The following is an 18,488-nucleotide window of genomic DNA, read 5'->3' on the forward strand; positions in this document are numbered from 1 at the left end:
AATCTCACTGTGAAAATGAAATTTTATTTTGATAGCACAATTACTATTTAGGTAAGTGCTATTTTCTACATTGTTAGAAAAGCCTTATGTTATTACTAATTCAAATCTTATTGAGCTCACATTTTAAAGCTATTTACTTTGCCCAAGGAAGCATAAAATAAAAGTTATAAAATATAAGCAGATACTGAATGTAAACAGAGGCAGTTTTCAAGCTGAGAGCAGTATACATCTAAAGGTTCTGAAACTTTTTAGCAACTCAGCAGTGTGCCCAGCGTGCTGATGTAGGACTGAGAACGAAATACAGATTACAGCACATAGTAAAGAGCAGCCTTCCTTTCAAGTAACATTTTTTTTTTACATCCAATTTCTTTACAGGCAAAACTGTAATACGGGAAAACAAATAAGTAATGCTTGTAAACTGCAGACATTTCTTAGTATTTAACTAGAGGAATGATAAGCCAGACAATTACACCCGTAAACTTGAGTTGCAGCTATTTTGGTGGCACAATGGCTGTCCCGGCAGGTCTCAAGCTTTCGTTCACATTGGAATCACCTGGAGGTCTTGCTCAAGCACAATCTGCAGGATCCACCCCCTGGGTTTCTGAGTCAGTAGGTGTGGGGTGGGGTCGTGGAATCATCATTTCTAACAAGTTTCCAGGTGACCCTGACACCGCTGTCTAGGGACAAAACACGCCCTGGGAACTTCTGATACTGCCATTGTGGGCACGTGGGTGGAACTCTGGAGCTCACAAATATATTCTGACGTAGGCATTTCTTTTCTTCTTTGTATGATTTTTAAAAATGCTCCGCAGTTAACAGCAACTTCCTGGAAGTGCCTTGGCTTTAAAAACAGCACTTTAATTGGTTTAAGCTAATTGGATTTTAGGGAATTACACTCTCAAGAGAAGAAAGCATTTAATTCCTCCAGCTGTTGATTGCACTGGATGATCGGAATTAGGTGAAGGGAAAGAAAAAAGCATGAAATAATTCTAAAAATAATGTTTCCTCTCTTTATTCAAAATTATGATTGTGATCAAAATTATGATTTGCACATTACTGTGTTTGTGGTTGTCCTGGCATAATTTTGTTGGCTAACCTCTGTATCAGTCATTCATAGCTTCTCGTACAATTGCCTTTACATTATTGCTAGAGGTGTTCCACCAAAACACATTTTTAAAAAGCTCAGCATCTTTCCAAAAGAAACTGAAGGAGAAAAGGGATCTGCTTAACCTAGAAAAGAAAAATATAACAACTAGCAGACCTTACACAACAGTCATTAAAGGCTTAATCTCTGAAGTCAGACTGCATGGGGCTAAATCCTGTTTTACCACTAACCACTACCTGGTGACCCTGGACAAATTACTTAATCTCAATAACCCTCAGTAGTTTCATTTGCAAAGGGCATAGTCACTCATAGAGTCCACAGAAGAACTGAGCGCAATAGTTCATATAAACACACACACGAAATGCTCAGTACAGAGTAAGTGCTCAATAAAACTGGCTTTGTTATGATCATTTTTCTGGTTAGTGCTTATCAAATGTACTTTGGAAATTCATTAAAAAATCTGTGGTTGGAGTGCTTTTGTTTAGTGGTTGATGGAGACTAGCTGGACTTTTACGCTAGTGTAGATCGTTTAAACATTTGCTTTATTGAGATGGTCAGGATATTTTTTCTTAATCAGTCAACAGACATTTATCACTGAAAGCACACAAAAAGCCTGCACCTCGAGCAAGAGCAAATTCCTAGAACTTTGTGCAAAGGCAGGCAGCACGTGGTTCTCATCTCCACCCAACTATGAAATTCTGTTATGAAACATCAAGGCGAATCAGGGCTAATTTTTAAAAAAGATGGACAGTCTATTATCATGCATAACTAAAAATTATTTTCAAAACTAGCTTCAAAATGATAAAATTTTGTCCTTTCATTTTTTCTTCCCTTTAATTAACCATTAGCCTTTACTTTCAATTTTTTTAACTTGACGTTTTATTTCTTCTTTTTGTTAGCATCTTTATTTTTTTTCATTTTAAGAAGTATTTGTTGAGTACCTAGAATGTGCAGATTTCCTACTATGCTGAAGTGATCTTCAGATTTCTTTCCTTCCTTTTTGCCTTCTCTCTGCCTTCTTTGCTTTGTTCCTTCCTTCCTTCCATCTTCCCTTGTTTCCTTCCTCACTGGTGGCTCACATGAATGGCCAGGAGGGGAAAAGGGATGTTGATGTGGCTCCTGTACTGTCTTCCAAACAGCAAAGTGATATTTATAGTGTCCTATCTAATTGTTTCTATTAGACATAAAGGTCTTCATACCTCCTATAATCTTATCTCATCTTTCTAGCTTTTCCACTGCCTCACTTGTGGCTTGATGGACAGTGGACATTCAACCTCATTTGTTGAACTGAAATGGAATGAAACGGAAGCCATCAGGATTTCTAAGAGTAAGAGGTTGAGAATGAATTTGGGAGGAGAGGCACAAACGTGTGTATGGCCTCAGATCAGATGACAACCCTAATTCATCTTGCAGTTTCCGGAAGAAAGTGATAGCCTTGAATATCGCTTAACTCATATTAACCGTATAAACTTAAGCAATAATCAGGGCTTGCAGTGAGAAGGGAAATGGATGGTTTGTGAGTTCTCTCAGGTGGATAAACTCAATGTGGCTGATGGGAGGCGATGTGTGATGAAGAACAAGGGCTTTAGAAGCTGATGGGTGTGGTTTGAGGGCTGGCTCCTCCTCTCCATCTTAGCTGCGTCATCTTGAGAAAATTAGCTGTCTTCTAAAATGCATTTCTCGTCTGAGAAATGCAGATAATATTAATTGCCAAGATTACCGTAAACATTTCAAATAATATATTAGAAGTGTCTCATATTACTATCAACATGCATTTACCTTACTCATTTTTTACATTACATTTACATTTACATTACTTTTATATTACTCCTTTAGAAATTTAGAAAACACATTTGCACTTTTATCTTAAAGTTTAAATTGTTCTGGTTTGGGGTACTGCCAACTGGATGGAATTATGACTATGCACAAGGAAGCATTTGCTGTGCCAAAGTTAGCCACATCAGAGAGTTACATGATTGTGCCTTGGTATCTGGGGAGCCTGGCTGATGAATTGACTCCTGAAGTCCAGCCTAGGTTGGGAAGAGCCTGTGTTGGCACTGTCCCTACAGTGTCCAGACTTGAAAAAGAAATGCTTGAACCATCACTCTCCAGCAGAAAGTGGATTCTTTTTCTTTTGCCTCACCACTATCTCACTGAAAAAGCTAATTTTATATCATTACCTTCTGTGTTTTTCCTCAGTTCTTCAAATGTTTTCTAATTTTTCAGATTGCGTGATTTCTTTAAACAATTAACTCCAGGGAATACTAAGTACACAGTTTGCATAATGTCAAGAAAATTTATTCTTAAATCTACAGAGATTATATAATTTATTATAATCTTCTGCCACTCTGATTAGTGTATTCAAAATACTATTTGAAGGAGACTTGTTTATGTTTTTCTTTTTCCCCATCTTGCAAAGAAAACAAGCTAACATGAGATTTCTTCCTATTGTAAACTTTCATTCTCTTTGTGATTCTGAAATATGATTTTTAAGCAAGGCTTGTAAATAGCTCCTCACTGGTTGAACTAAAATAATTTACATTAGCTTGAGAGAAAAGACATATCCTTGATTTTCCTGTGAACCATTTGAGTGATGGTGGAACAGTAATAAATTTTGGTGAGCTGAAATTGTTTACCTGAATAGTTTGCAAGTTGAAATGTTACATCACCTCAGCATCTTATTTATGTAAAGAGAGCATATATTTAAAAGCAGTATGCTTCTAACAGTAAAAACATCTTTCTGCCCTTTATTACTAACAGATGAATCAGTCTAGTCTCTTGCTGCTCCACTGGAGTGACTTCGTATCTTAGATGATTAAATCCCAAATTCATGAAATTTTCCTTATTTAACCACAGGCTGGAATTAAAACTTGGAGATTATAAATTTCCTTAGTTCAGGCAAATCTTGGTAAGTAAACATGCAGTGCTTTAAAAAAAACAATTTAAGGGATAAATTCTTTACAAATAATTGGTAACCCTCTAAAAGGATTCACTACATTTTATCTAGACAGAGAACTATCACAGGGCACTTTACCTGATGTTTTGGAGGACAATGTTGGGAATCTCATACAAATTTTCTGAAGCACATTGTGTCTGCTTAAAGGCACACCAGTGGGTAAGTGGAAGGAGGATGTGGTGGGATGAAATCAGACAACCAGCTGGAAAGTAGCAGTCATTGGAATAATAAGATAAATGCATTGTGGGTCTCCAAGGCAACTGAGGACCCCGGCTGCTCCTCCGCCCTCCAGCTCCGTGTGCAACAGCCAAGTCTCCCCCTGCTGCAGGAACAAGCGTTCTATGGCTCCATTAAATCGTTCTAAGGATTCCAGTTTATGAAATAGTACCGATTACTTTAGCTGAGTCTAAATCTCTAATGCACTTATCAAGAAATGTTTCTCTAATAAATGTTACCAATTTGCTTTGAAAAATATACATGTAGAATGAACACAGAGGAAGAAAATACATTTTCATGCTACATTAACAATTCATTAAGCTTCCCAGGGTTATTTGCTCTGGAAGTCAGTGGATTTGTTTTCCAGCAGAGTTCTGGGAGCGGTAATTGCCCACCTTTCTCTTGCAGAGGGTGAGGTGTAGGGAAGGGTGCTGTTAATGGCCTAGAAAGATTTCCAGAGGTCTTCCATTTCCTCATCATTTCCTCTCTCTCTGTGTCTTCCTTCTCTATGCCACTTATTAAGTTGTAGGCACAGTGACAATTTTCTTAGTCTCACTGTGCCTTAGTTTCCCCTTTTATAAAATGGGGACATTTATAAAAAATTATTTATTACCCCATAAATAAACCTACCTTACAGAGTCATTTGTCAGGATCAAGCAAGCTAATTAATATGTACTGGAGGGCTTCTCACAGCACTCAGTAATATCTGCTATTATCAGAGTTAAGCCTTTACTTCATCCCAGACACTACACCTCCCCTCTTAGTTTCAATATCTTATCTAGTAAACTCAAGAAAATCTCTCTTGCTCATTTCATCCCACTTATTTGCCAACTATATGGTAGATGCATGAATGTGGACACATTTCTTAAGAGATCTTTACGGTTTTAGACCAAGGCTGTACCCTTGTAAAGTGTTTGAGCAAATGAAAAGATTGAGAATCCCTTGGGCCTGCTTGGCACAGCCCTCACCATAGTGGCAACTAGTTACAGACGAGACAGTTACACTGGAGTCAAGGGTCGAGTAGCGGACAGACGGGTCTGGTTCACACCCTGCTTCTGCCCGTGATTAGCTGGGCGCCCCAGAAAAGGATTTTGACTTCACCAAGATTCTTCAAAGACCTTTAAAGTGAGGCTAATGCTAATTCACAGGATTACTTAGGTATTAGATGTAACATATGAAAAGCACATAGTAAAGTCCCTAATACTTAGTGGGTCCTCTCAAATGTCGCTCTTAGTCTTACCATGACGGCTAGTGCTGTAATTATTTATTCCTTAGCAGTCACGTTCCTGATGTGTACGTGCCTTGGTCTGCAGGGCATAAATGTGATGAGTGCTCAAGACGTAATTTCCTTCTACTTGGGTCTGTTATATAAATAGTGCTAACGGTGCAGTAGAACAGATTTTGTATTGAAAAATAATGGAACAGTAGGTGGTATAACAAGGAAAAAGTGCTAGGTACAAAGTGACTTCAGCGACACATTTTCCAGCCAAATCTATCCTTCTCTCTATCTGAGTCATCAGTTTAAGCATTGAGACAGATGCTGAGTGAGAAAGTACATGAAATACAAAATACAGAAGAAACACTTCAACCTTTTCTGTGAAAATTTAAATAAAATGTTTATGATTATAAAAGACAGGTACATTGAGGAGTTGGTTTTGTTACCTGTGTTGGAGGCACTAATTCCAGCTCCGAAGCCGACTCAGAGTTCAAGGCGCTTTTCCCACCACTCAGTTCTGGTTGAGATCTGTGCTCTGAGGACCTATAAGGGATGCATGAAGGAGAGTCATGTACATCGACAAGCAAATTCAGCTAGAAACCCAGCCAAGAAACTCGGCGAATTTGGATCACCGAGAACCGTGGTCACAAAGCTCTCATCAGCCTTTTGATGAAAAAGATAACATATATTTCTGTTATAATGATCATGTTTGGAATTTAAGTGGAATTTAAGGCTGCAGTGTGCTAGGTGTTATTGTCTTTGGTTTAGAATTCAGTCCAGTTATGCGTAAAAAGTAAATAAATGCAATGCCATTTTTGTTATTGAAAGTTCTGCTTCATTAAAAAAGTAATTCTGGGGGAGCAGGGAGCTTTCTCATAAAGTGCCTCAGTGAGATTTGATCTTTCTATAGAATTTGGATGTCATAATAAATGGAGATGTGTGAGGGGCAACAGGAAACTGAAACATGCCGTCCCTTAGGAAGCTTTAAAAACATGGTAAAATTCAAGTGGCTAGTTTTTCTCATGGGCACCCATGGATTATTCTTTTTTTGTGGGGGCAGGGGGAGGTAATTAGGTTTGTATTCATTTATTTAAAGGAGGTACTGAGGATTGAACCCAAGACTAAGCATGTACTCTACCGCTGATTCTTGGATTCTTCTTAGTGCATTATCTGACAGTGATGATTAAGAAAGTCAGAAAAGATTATCTGTGTAGCCAGAAACATTTAACTACCATTCATACAATACATTGAATACACACACATATGTAAACATACATGTGCACCTGTTTTGATTGGTCACCCAGTTACATATTTAGAAAATTATCAACAAAGATTGAACAAATACTGAATTTTGAATTATGAATCTACCAAAATCCTAACTGGCTGAATTTTTAGCAATTCGGATGAAATAATTTAGTTTTAGAAGCCACAAAAATTAACATTGATAAATAGGGGGTTGTAAATGGCAACAAGAATCTGGATTGACTGAGTTCATTGGCTATTTCAGTATTAGAGTACATGACGCATAAATGAGTATTTTCTTTTTTTTTTTAGTTTTTAAAAATTTTTATCCATTTAAAAATTTTAAAAATATTTTATATAAGTTTTAAAGGTTATAGTTCATTTATAGCTATTACAAAATATGGGCTATCATCCTTGTGTTGTACAATGCATCCTTGTAGTCTGTCTTACACCCAATAGTTAGTACCTCGCACTCCCTCACCCCCCATATTGCTCCTCTCCTTCTCTCCCCACTGGTAACTACTAGTCTGTTCTCTGTATCTGTGAGTCTGCTTCTTTTTTTGGTTATATTCACTAATTTGTTGTATTTTTTAGATTCCACATATAAGTGATACCATACAGTATTTGTCTTTCTCTGCCTGACTAATTCATTTATATGGCCCTCAAAGTCCATTCATGTTGCTGCAAATGGCAAAATTTCATTCTTTTTTATGGTTGAAATAAATAACTCTTTTCTAATATTAAAATATCTTACCATAAAAGTTCTTTTGACCCAGTTCTAGATGAGCAGGATTTTCTCTCTGTCATGGGATGCCCCTTGCCATTCCGATCTCCATGAAACTTAACATCATCCCATTTTTCCAGTTGTGTTTGAATGTCTGCTAAGTATATAGGAAGGGGACGAAGAGGGGGGAACAGGAGGAGAATACAAGGTGTAAAGAGAAGAAGAGAGATCGATTAAGACCAAGAAGTCTCATACAAGTGAAATTTACTTAACCAATGCTCTCAAACCCCAAGACCAAAGGTTGCGTGAAAGTAATTAAAATGCTTGCAGCTAAATAAATGAGATCTATTAAGAGAAATTAGATTGTTTTTACAGTTAAACAATCCAGTTTTTTAAACTGAATTTATCTCAAGAGGTATGTGCATTCTGCATTCTGTGTATGAACGCATGGCGTCTGGTTGATAATGGGCTAACAGCTAAGGAGGCGGCTTTGAGATACTTCTGGCACATTTCTAGAAAGAGATTCTGTTGAACAGAATGAATATCATTGTTAAAAGGAAGTGGGAAGAAACTGGAACACTTTTCACAGTTTTTGTTATAGACTACTTAATTTTTCACCAAAGAAGGGAATTTATAATGGAAATAGAGAGAAAGGAGGTGACAGAGAAAGCTGAGAGTTGCGAGAGCCATTTTCTCCCTGTGGCTCTGTTCTTACAGATAAAGAACCTGGCTGGGCTCTCTCTCATTAACAGGTGTGTGACTGTGAACAATCCACTTAAACAACCTTGGGGGTCAATTTTTTCATCTATGAAAAGCTGGGTTTGCTGTCAATGCCCTCCAAAGAACTTTAAATAAGAATTTGTTTGACTTCTTCACAGGACATTATCTCAAAAGCAGAGAAGTGAAAATTTCATTTACATGTTTATTGTATTGTAATGTATTTAACAGTACATCCTATGCACATGTATAAATTTCATTGATTGAAATGGAATAAACGTAGAACTCATGGATGGTGAGGAAGTGTCGGAGATAGTTATAAGGTTTTCCTCCAAAGAGAGGTCTCCAAGAGGGGCATGGCAGAGGAGAGGGGAGCCTGTGTGAGCAGCTGGTTTGCACAATGCGCTGGTTCTCTTCCCTTCTCCACCATCCACCCCAGGTTGAGCTCATCTACATCCATGACTGTGAAATCATGGATGCCCCAGTCCCATGCTCTGACTTTCCAATCTCCATGTCCTGCTCAGTTCTCTTTCCTGAGTTCTGGATCTACACTTCTAACAGTTCATTGGACATCTCCACAGAGAAGTCCCACGATCTCCTAAAATACGACAGGTTCGAAACTGAACTCAGCAATTTCTACCTTGACTTCCTCCTCCCCACCTTTCCCCGCTGTATCCTCATCACAGAGTTTGACACATTCTATTTGTCTTCCTGGCTGGCACACATACATCTACTCAGTCCACAAATCCTGTTTCATTTTATTTTATTTTTTGAATCTGTCTCCTTCTCACTATCCCCTCTGCCACTATCTTAGATGCCTGAATTGGTCTCCCTGCTTCCATGCCTTTCTCTACACACCCACCAGAGAAAAATTTTTCTAAAATAGAACCTGTTGATGTCACTCCTCCAAGCAAAAACCCTTTAAACCCTGCCCTCACCTCAAACTTAAGGATATGGCATCCAAGAACTCCCATTATCTGACCCCTGGTGACTCTCAGCCTGATTTCTCACTCCTCTCCATGCTTGACTATGATGCCAACACTTGCACTGACTTGAAAAGACATCTGTCAGTGTTTGTGTGTGCATTTCTTTCTCTTCTACACCAGGAACGCCATGCCCCTTCCTCCTCACCTCTCTCGGATCCATATTTCCTTGTCTGGCAAATTCTTACTCACCCTTCAAGACTCTGCTCACATAGCAGCTTCTATAAGACACCCTCTACAACCTCCTGGCTGGGTCAGGGGCTCTATGAAGGTGCTCATGTACTAACTAACTTGGGCTTTTCTTTATTACAGTACACAGGACATATTTTATTACAGTCATTTAATAATTTTTTCTATCTCTCCACTAGACTGTAAACTTAATAAGGGGCAGAGAGCTTATATTATTTATCTTTGTATTTCCAGCACATAGTATGGAACATAGTAATTATTTAGAGAAATATTTACTGAACAAATGAATAAATGAATTCATGACCATCTAACATGTATATATCACAGTGCTAAGTGATTTTACATATACATATGTGTATACACACACACACACACACACATATATATATATATTCCTTTAACCTTCAGAACTTTGTGGATAAAAGTTACTAATATGCTCATTTTATGGCTACTTCCTCATGCACATATGTATACCCATACCCACCAGTCAGTCACAGCCTGGAGAGATACACATTCCCCTTGGTTTTCGGAAAGATCTGCCACTGCTCTCCTAAGAAAGGAGAGCTTACTTTGACTGGTTCCATGAGCTGAGGTTAAGGCCTCCTTTCTCAGGAAGACGTGCAATGGAGAGAAGTACAGGCTTTGATGTTAGTTAGAGCGAGGCTCCAATTCTAGCTCTTCCTCATACTAACTGAGTCTTGGGCAAGTTATTTAAATTTGCAAATTTGGTTCCTCACTCATTTTAAAGTGTTGTGATGAATTAATGGGCTCATACATGTAAATCATGTAGCACAGTTCTGGGTATTGTAGGCCATCAATAAACGGTAGCTCTTATTACTGTGTTGGGTGTATCCCCATGCATGTTACATGTGACTGTCTCGTCTGGCTGTTCCTGGAACTTGGGTTAGCATTTCCTCTCTCTCTCTCTCTAGACTCTCTTCTCTCTAGACTGAATGTCCTAGAGAACAAGATTCATGTCTTATTTTTACTGTAACTCCAGTGCCTAGTTTGGTGCCTGTCATTATCAACAACTCAATACACATGGGTCAAGTAAGTGAATGAATAAATCCACACCAGTTCAGCAAAGTTGAACTCCCCAACTGCTCTTTAATCTAAGCACAAAGAAGTGTGTCCTGCCCAGTTTCTGATATAGAATTCATCTTTTGGACTGCTTTGCCCATGGTTTTAATGTCATTTGTAGAACTTCCTTGCATCAAGGCAAGGATGAACAGTAGCAGACACAAGCTATCGCCTTACCTAAGTCTAAGGATGCCGTGTCCGAGCCTCGGAGAGCCTGACCTCTCTGCTCAGCGTCTGCACTGATGAAGTCAGATGCGTCAGTCTTTTTCTTGAGGGATGATGTTTTTGATGAGGCTTCCAACTTCTTGGCTTTGGTTTGGGTTTGAGAGACGGGTTCACTCAGGTCAAGGAGATCTAAGCCTGTGGTCAATACTATCAGAGATGGAAGAGGTTAAGATAAGCCCATTCACTGCTCTCAGATTATTTTTTAAAAATAGGTTTTGGTTAGGTGCAGAAGGATTTTGTTTGTAGAGTAGGCAAGAAGCACCAAACTAAGTTAGCTCCCCACTGATTTATCAAGACAGTTTGTATTTAGACTGGGAACCTGGCTGGATGCTCTCCTTCAGCTGTCACGTAACAAATTCGCAAAACAGGGCTTAGACCAGCCTCCCCAGTGATGAAGGTCTGAACAAAAGTAAAATGATAAAATTGAATATGAGTTTAGATACTATTTACTTTATGGCTTTGCTTTATTTATAAAGAGGCATATTTTAGAGGGCATATTTTCTGGGGTAGCGCCTAACTGTCATATTCAGAGGGATGCTTGCAGACAGTGAAGACGAAGATTTGGTAAAGTTTCTAAATGTCTTCATGTTTTCACTTCAAACTACTGAAGTATCCAGGGTATAAAGGAAGACTGTTAATCATCTTTTATTTAATTAAGCAGTTCAATCAGAAAACGGCTTGCTGTTTAGGCTCACACTAGAGAGGTATTTTACAATCCATAGTTGATGAATAGGTACACATGTTAATACCTTTGCTGCTTAATATGCAAATTCAAATTTCAACGTAACAAACCATAAAATGGTTACCCTTTTACTTCCCAGCAGGTTGATTACATTGTGTTAAATACTCTAATGAAGGCAGAAATAATAATTTGTCCAAATGCAAACTAGGCAAATGAGAAATAAAAAGGCAAGCTCTGTAACTCTTCATTCTTTTTTCTCTTCAGTGCAAGTAACTGATGTTTGATTAGCTCATTGTGAGAAATGGAAAATTCCAATTAGACAGGGTCCCTCCAGCCCTCCTTCCGAGAGGCTGGCTTCTGAACTGGGCTGGTGGGCTTCTTGGCGTAGGATCTCTTCACCTGGCTAGCTTAGGAAAGCCAACAAAGTGACAGGGACACTCCCCGTGCTAACCCTTCCCAGCACCGTCTACAAACAGCTCCTCCTCCTCCTCTTTGATGTCTGGCTTTTCCTCCTGGTAGGGAGTGGATGGATTTTTGCTGACATCTCGACGCTCTTCCATCTACTGCCCCCTTGCATTCAAGGCTGGGCCAGGGCTAAACTGAGCTCACAGCAAGTATTTCTTTAGTACTGTACGGTCATCATGAGCTAACCAATCCCATGGGATCCTTAGGATGTCAAGCTTTATTCTCAATAATCTTGCTTTCTGACTTCAATTACAAATCACAATGGTTTGAAGCTGATGGTGAAGTGGAACGACCTGGCTCTACCACTGCTTAGCTGTGTGGCTTCAAATGGGTTTCTTGACCTCTCTGAGTTTCAGTCTCCTCAGCTGAAAAATGCAGAATTAGTAGTCTGTCATTTAGGTATGACATGAAGATTAAATGATCTAATTTGTAAGTCAAATGTGTAAAGTGCCAGCATATCATAGGTACTCAGTAAATATTTCTATTCTTTGGTGGCCAATTTGTGATGCTTTTCTTTCCTTTTCCTTTTTGTTGATCTCCTATTTTCCCTACTCTTCTCTATTTCAGGCAAGAATCAGGTCTACACACTGATGGAATGAAAAAACACCAGTGGGAATAAGATGGAGGATGAGACAAAAATATTGGTCCCACAGAAGATGCTATGAAGTAGATTTATTAAAAAAACACCCTGAAAGTGTCAGCTTATCTCACTTGAGTCTTCCTAAGGAAATGGGAGCCACTTTCCAATGAAAGATGCTCTGAACTATGAGGAGTGTTCTGTGGGAGCAAGCACTTGAATCTGGGGGGAAAGAAGTGGCTTTCAAGGCTCAGCTGCCTGGCTTGATGTCTAAAATGCAAGCGCAGCAAGCAGCCAGGGTCAGCTAGGATGCCGCACATTTCATATCCTTTGAATGTTTAAATAGAAATTTCTAGGCCACTATTACGTTGGCAGGAATTCTCAGCCCACCATGATTTCCTTACAATAGAGGCAAGGAAGTGGATGACAGTCTCTGGAATGCTGTATATGTCTTTTTACTAATTGTACAAACAATTAAGAATTAGTCACTAGCTCCTACACTTCTTTTAAAAGCAAATTATATAGGACTCGTCTGCTTGTATATAGAAATACATTTGTTACAGAATAATAACTGATGAGCATTAATTTAACTCTGTATCTGCTTCTCACCATTCAGAATAAATGAATTACTAAAAGCCTGAATTGCGAATTCAAACTTGGCTCAGTAACAATCTTTCCCCTCCAAACGTCCTCAGCACTTCCTGCGTTTGTTCTGAGCTCTCTGTTCCTTTGTTCTTTTCCCAGCAAATGTGAAACAACTGCTTGGCAGGCACAAAAGGCCTTATTTGGTACCCAGTTGATGAAGGGGGTGGCTGGGAGGTGGAATGGCAACCTTGAAGCTGAGAGAGTCCCCGGGGAACACAATTTCAAAAGCATAGAAGGACGGGTGCAGCCTTTCACTTTCTTAAGAAAGATAAATCTCATTTTACCGTGTGTGTGTGTGTGTGTGTGTGTGGTGTGCGCTTTAGTTAAGACAAAAATAAAGGGTTTCATTGTTGCACATGGGCTTCAAAGACAGCATACCTTGACACAGAAGAGGGCGTCTGCTCTACTGATTTTCTGAACCCAATTTTAAAGATGCTCTTAGGCACATGAAGCTTTGTGTTTCAGAATTTGTGTTTCTATTTAAGCTAACCACCTGTTATAGTGGATGTGAAACGGTGTGTATATGTGTGTGTGTGTGTGAGAGAGAGAGAGAGAGAAGGAAACAGAGCAACCTGAAGATTCTATGCTATTGTCTTTGCAGGTGGAAGAAAGGGCCATAAACCAAGGAATTCCAGGTACTAGAAAAGGCACGGAAATGAATTCTCCTTTAGAGCCTCCAGAAGGAATGCAGCCCTCTTGACATCTTGATTTAAGACAGCTGACCTCCAGAATTGTAGGATAATAGATTTGTGTTTTTCTAAGCCACTAGATTTGTGGCAATTTGTTACAGCAGCAATAGGCAACTAATACAGCTGGTAGGCCAGCATCCACACCGGACTCACAGTCCCACCACTTGCAAGCCCGTGCCCTTCACCACTCCTCTCTAGACTTTTTCTGAACTTGGAGGGAATGTGCTGATACTATTGATGTGACTTTGATTATTTTTTGTTTAGCGACCAATTATTTGCCAGTTTGGGTAGTCTGAGGCATAATTTAAATAGTTGGTGCTCTCAGAAACTTTTTTTTGGTAACCGAATTCCATTGGGTGGAATTTCCTGAAGCTAGAAGATGAAATATGTTATGTAAGTGTTTGTTTCCATCTCTCTCAAGGACACTTGATTGAAGATCACAGCCTATTAATCTGGAAGCCTCCACATGGCAATGAAGATGTTTATGAATACTGCATTACTTGGGCTTTGGGAGGTGAGGCTGCTTACAACAGTTAGGATACAATGGCACATATGATGAAGCCCTGATTTGATACTTCAATGGCAATGCTATTAACATCACTATAGTATAATGAGCCTCAGATTTTTAGTGACTTTCTCTAAAGGAATAAATCTACAAGGAGTAGGTCAGAGAGAACAGACCATGGGACAGCCCTGACCAGGGTAGTCACAGAATGTGCCACCCAATTTGTAAGCTACCCTGGCATTCCAGAAAACATGGAATTCTTTAAAAATTTTTTTTAAACTTAAGTATAGTTTGGAATTCTTTAATATAGTGCTTACAGAGCAAACTCCTTTAGGAAACATTTTGCCAGTGATGTCAAATAGATAAATTGAACTTAAATAATTCAACCAACTCTTGCCTTTTAATTGGAATATGTAATTAAGGCTAATTCCCAGATTTCTAAGTTCTCTCAAGAGGCATGCCATTGGGTTCACGACTATTTGGGCTTCATAAAAATGTATTTGGAATTAAATGTATTTGTATTACACTAATTTTGCAGTTAGGTGGCTTTAATGGGATTGTGAACTTTGTTAAGGGTAGCTTTTCCTTTATATAGGGGTCTCTTTGACAGGTATACAGGTCCCATACCAATAATACCAATATATTATTCTTTTTTAAAGCATGAAAAATATTTCTTCTATAGTAATTGTCCACCTCATAGCTCAAGATTATGGATAATTTTTTTAGATTATGTAGATTGATAAATGCAAACCAAGAACCCCCTATTCTTGCTCTTTAGAAAAGAGTCTTTCCTGTACTTTGAAATATATTAGATCTTTTTTGGAGACTATAGACCAAGAAGTTATTATTGCAAGTTTTATAGTAATTACTTGTCCTATAATATAATCAGTATCTTAAAAACAGCTACTTTCTAGTTACTTTCAGAGCATTTGCTCTATGTATCAGTATATAATATATATTTATTTGCCATTAAAAATCAAGGATATTAGCAATGATCTTGGCCTACTTACCATCTAGGGATACAGCTTGAGAGGGCCAAGGAATTAGTTACCTATCTAGATTACTGATGAACTAAAGATAATTTAAAATGTTAAAGGCAAAAAAATTGGAAAATATCCTGATTTGATCAGCTTGAAGTTATCATCATTGGATGACCAAAGTTAATCTTTAATTTAGAAACAAACAGAAAGTAAAAAAGATAACTGAAATACTTAAGAATAAAATTACAATTTAGAGCTTATATGAGGTAGGAGATTGATAAGTTCTTTCAGGGTCAGTAGAGAAAAAAACCTGTCATTTGACTGACCTTTGGAAGAGACAATTATCTTGTTTATTTTGTGTTAATTTATATAAGAACTATATTCTTTATATATTTAAGAAGTTGTCAAGATAGTGGCACACTGGTTTATTTCTTCATTGGAAGAAGATGCCAGCTATAAAAACCTCTCATCTTGATACAAGGTTCTTCAAATTTCTACTTGATTGACTTGGTACAACTTGAAGCAGGTTTTCCCCCATACTTACTCCAGGATTGTTTACTATCCATTCCTTGAGTGTAACGACATATATAATGCTTGGGATATAATAGGCACTTAATGTTCAACGACTGTCCTAATTGCTCAATGTAATTTCATACTGTTCTATAAAATGATGATGTTCCATTTAAAATTACTATTTAGTAAAAATTTGGACAGAAAATGATAACTGTATCTTTTGCTCAGAAACCTTAGCTATAAAATTATTGGACCATATTAGGATTCCAAGGTGTTTGTATGCTGAAAATTTTTCTGTTTAAAAATGTGGAATAATGTGAATTATGTTGCATACTGAGATATAAATTATGGGCTTGTAATGATTTTTAAAAAGAACTATAATCCTTAGGGATTACCAAAATACAGTGTGCCTTGAAATAAGTTTTCAAGATTAAAAAACACACTATCTACAGTCTTCCTTAAGGATAAAAATCTGTGTGACTCAGATGCACTGAATGCTGAGGTCGAGAAATAAAAAACCCACAGTCTCAACATACCATTTTTCCTGACGTCTTACTTTGGATGGTGTTATGGATTGAATTGTGTTCCCCTAAAACTCATATGTTCATATGTTGAAGTCTTAACCTCTAGTACCTCAGAATGTAGCTTGATTTGGAAATAAGGCCGTAGGAGATGTAATTAGTTAAGATGAGTCAGACAAGGTGGGCCCCTAATCAGTATGACTGGTGTCCCTATAAAAAGAGGAATCTGGACACAGAGACCGAGGCACGTACTGAGAGACATGCACCCACTGAGAATGTCGTGTGCCAACAGAGTTATGCTGCCACAAGCCAAGAAACTACCAGAAACCAGGGGAGAGGCCTGGAACAGATCCTTCCCAACCGCCTTCAGAGGGAGCATAGTCCTACTGACACCTTGATTTTGGACTTCTAGCTTCTAGAATTGTGAGACATCAATCTCTGTTGTTTAGTGCACTCAGTGTGTGGGATTTTGTCATGGCGGCCCTAGGAAACTAACACAGGAGACAATACTGTAGGCAGTGTGATCACAAGAAATTACACATTCTTTTGATTTTTTTTCCCTCCAATATTTCACAGGTCTCTCCTTCATATGTTAGAAAAATCAAGGTGAAGAGCAGCTTTTGAGTCGGATATTGTGTTGCTCTCTCTGGTGGGCCCTTCCTATGTGACTCAGATTTAACATCATTGAGAAGGGCAGAGGATGCTGGAATCCAGATCTGAGAATTAGGCTTGGCAGCTTTTTCCTAGAATAGTGGGAAGTTCTCAGTGTGTCCCATGCTCATGGATTTTCCGGCAATTAGAGACACAGGGCTCCTCTGTATTTTTCTGGGGGGAGCTCAGTTTTGGAGGGGTGGTCTCCAGTTTCATAAAGAAGGAGGATGAATCTGACCTGATAGTATCTGAACTTGTTTAATGTCCTGCCTAAAATGTACCAAGTACATTTTTATTGGCTTGATTACTCAAAGTGATAGCTGAATTTGGAAAATGATTACTCTGGTGTGTTAGAAAGAAAGTTAATGCGTTTGGAAAGGGAAGTGTTGGGTGTACAGTTTTCACCCGCTATCTCACAGTAATGGTAACGTCTGTTAGAGCTTACATGGGCTTAAGCGCTTACATAAATTGCTTCATTTAATCTTCCCAAGTAACCTAAGAGATATAGATCTTACTGATATTAGACAGATGAGGAAATAGACTTAGTTAAGAAACTTGCCCAAGGACACAGAGCTGCTAAGTGGCAGAGCTGGGGTTAGAAATCACAAAGTTTGACTCGAGACTGTAGACTACACTCCCGCATAAAGTGCCTCTATCTTGCGTTACTCTTATTGTTGTAATTTTTAGCATTTCTTAAAAACCACAGTTTCCTTCACTTGTGATTTTCTTCGCTTCCTTAAAAGTACAATAAAACCACGCCAGGAAACAGCAAGCTGAGGACATGAAATGAATTTAACAAGACAGTAGGTAATTATCCTCTCCTTTCCCCATTAAATTCTCTCCTGCAGTCCAGCATGACTAGTGTTCTTTGATTCTGGACATTATTTTTTTCATTCCTATTTGAACAACATGCCTTTGAATGTGAATGTTGACTGAACGAGATCAATGCAGAAAGGCTGCCACTGACCCAGAAGGTGAAAAGTAGCTTTCGAGTCAAATCTTCTGTTGCAGCCTCAGGCTGGCCCTACCTAAGTGCCTTAGTTTTCGCATCAGTGAGAATTGGAAAGTGCAGAGGATGCCGGAGAAGGCGTGCTTGATACCAGTGACATCCCGCATTCACTCATGGGATGACTGCTCATTAGTGCCTATACAGATCGTTTACTGTTTGAATGTCTTTAATCTCAGAAGAATGTTCAAGTAAATTGTCGTAAGAGGGAGCAAGTAACTTATTTACATGTCAAAAAAATGAAATTGGCTGGATAATCTCCCAGCTCTCTAGGACATTTTAATTGTCATTTTAATCCACCAGAAGGGGCTGTCTATATTTTAATTTTACTGGACTTTTGTCATACAAAATATTTCTAGCCAGAACTTGACAATCCTTACTCTGAAATAGATGCTTTTGTTTGAAAGATTTCCTAATGTGATGTGACTTGAGATGCGAAGATGTAAATCGGAAAATAGGCATTGAAAGCAGATTCATTGCTAACTGTGGTACTCTAGTGTTCAGCAAAAGTGGTTGCTTTAACATCCACTGAAGTTTCTTATATAATGAAAAATGATTTATCGGTTTATGTTGAACTGTGTATGTTCCAAAGTTTCATTTG

At 38.4% G+C, this 18,488-nt stretch overlaps 1 protein-coding gene across 13 annotated transcripts in view; it reads right to left on the reverse strand.

Annotated features, from left to right (window-relative positions):
• Window positions 1-18,488, reverse strand: part of PEX5L (peroxisomal biogenesis factor 5 like) — a 375,321-nt gene that overhangs the window by 68,111 nt on the left and 288,722 nt on the right. For 10 of the 13 annotated variants that reach the window (XM_064493048.1, XM_031451698.2, XM_031451661.2 and 7 more), the window contains 3 exons: window positions 10,606-10,800; window positions 7,490-7,616; window positions 5,940-6,036 (listed from right to left, as the gene is read on the reverse strand). In XM_064493048.1, the coding sequence (XP_064349118.1) occupies window positions 5,940-6,036; window positions 7,490-7,616; window positions 10,606-10,800 (419 nt within the window). The remainder of the gene's footprint in view (window positions 1-5,939; window positions 6,037-7,489; window positions 7,617-10,605; window positions 10,801-18,488) is intronic. The other 3 variants (XM_031451717.2, XM_031451713.2, XM_010976237.3) reach the window with 1 other exon arrangement.

This window comes from Camelus dromedarius, chromosome 2 (assembly GCF_036321535.1).
Source record: "Camelus dromedarius isolate mCamDro1 chromosome 2, mCamDro1.pat, whole genome shotgun sequence".
Taxonomy (NCBI): domain Eukaryota; kingdom Metazoa; phylum Chordata; class Mammalia; order Artiodactyla; family Camelidae; genus Camelus; species Camelus dromedarius.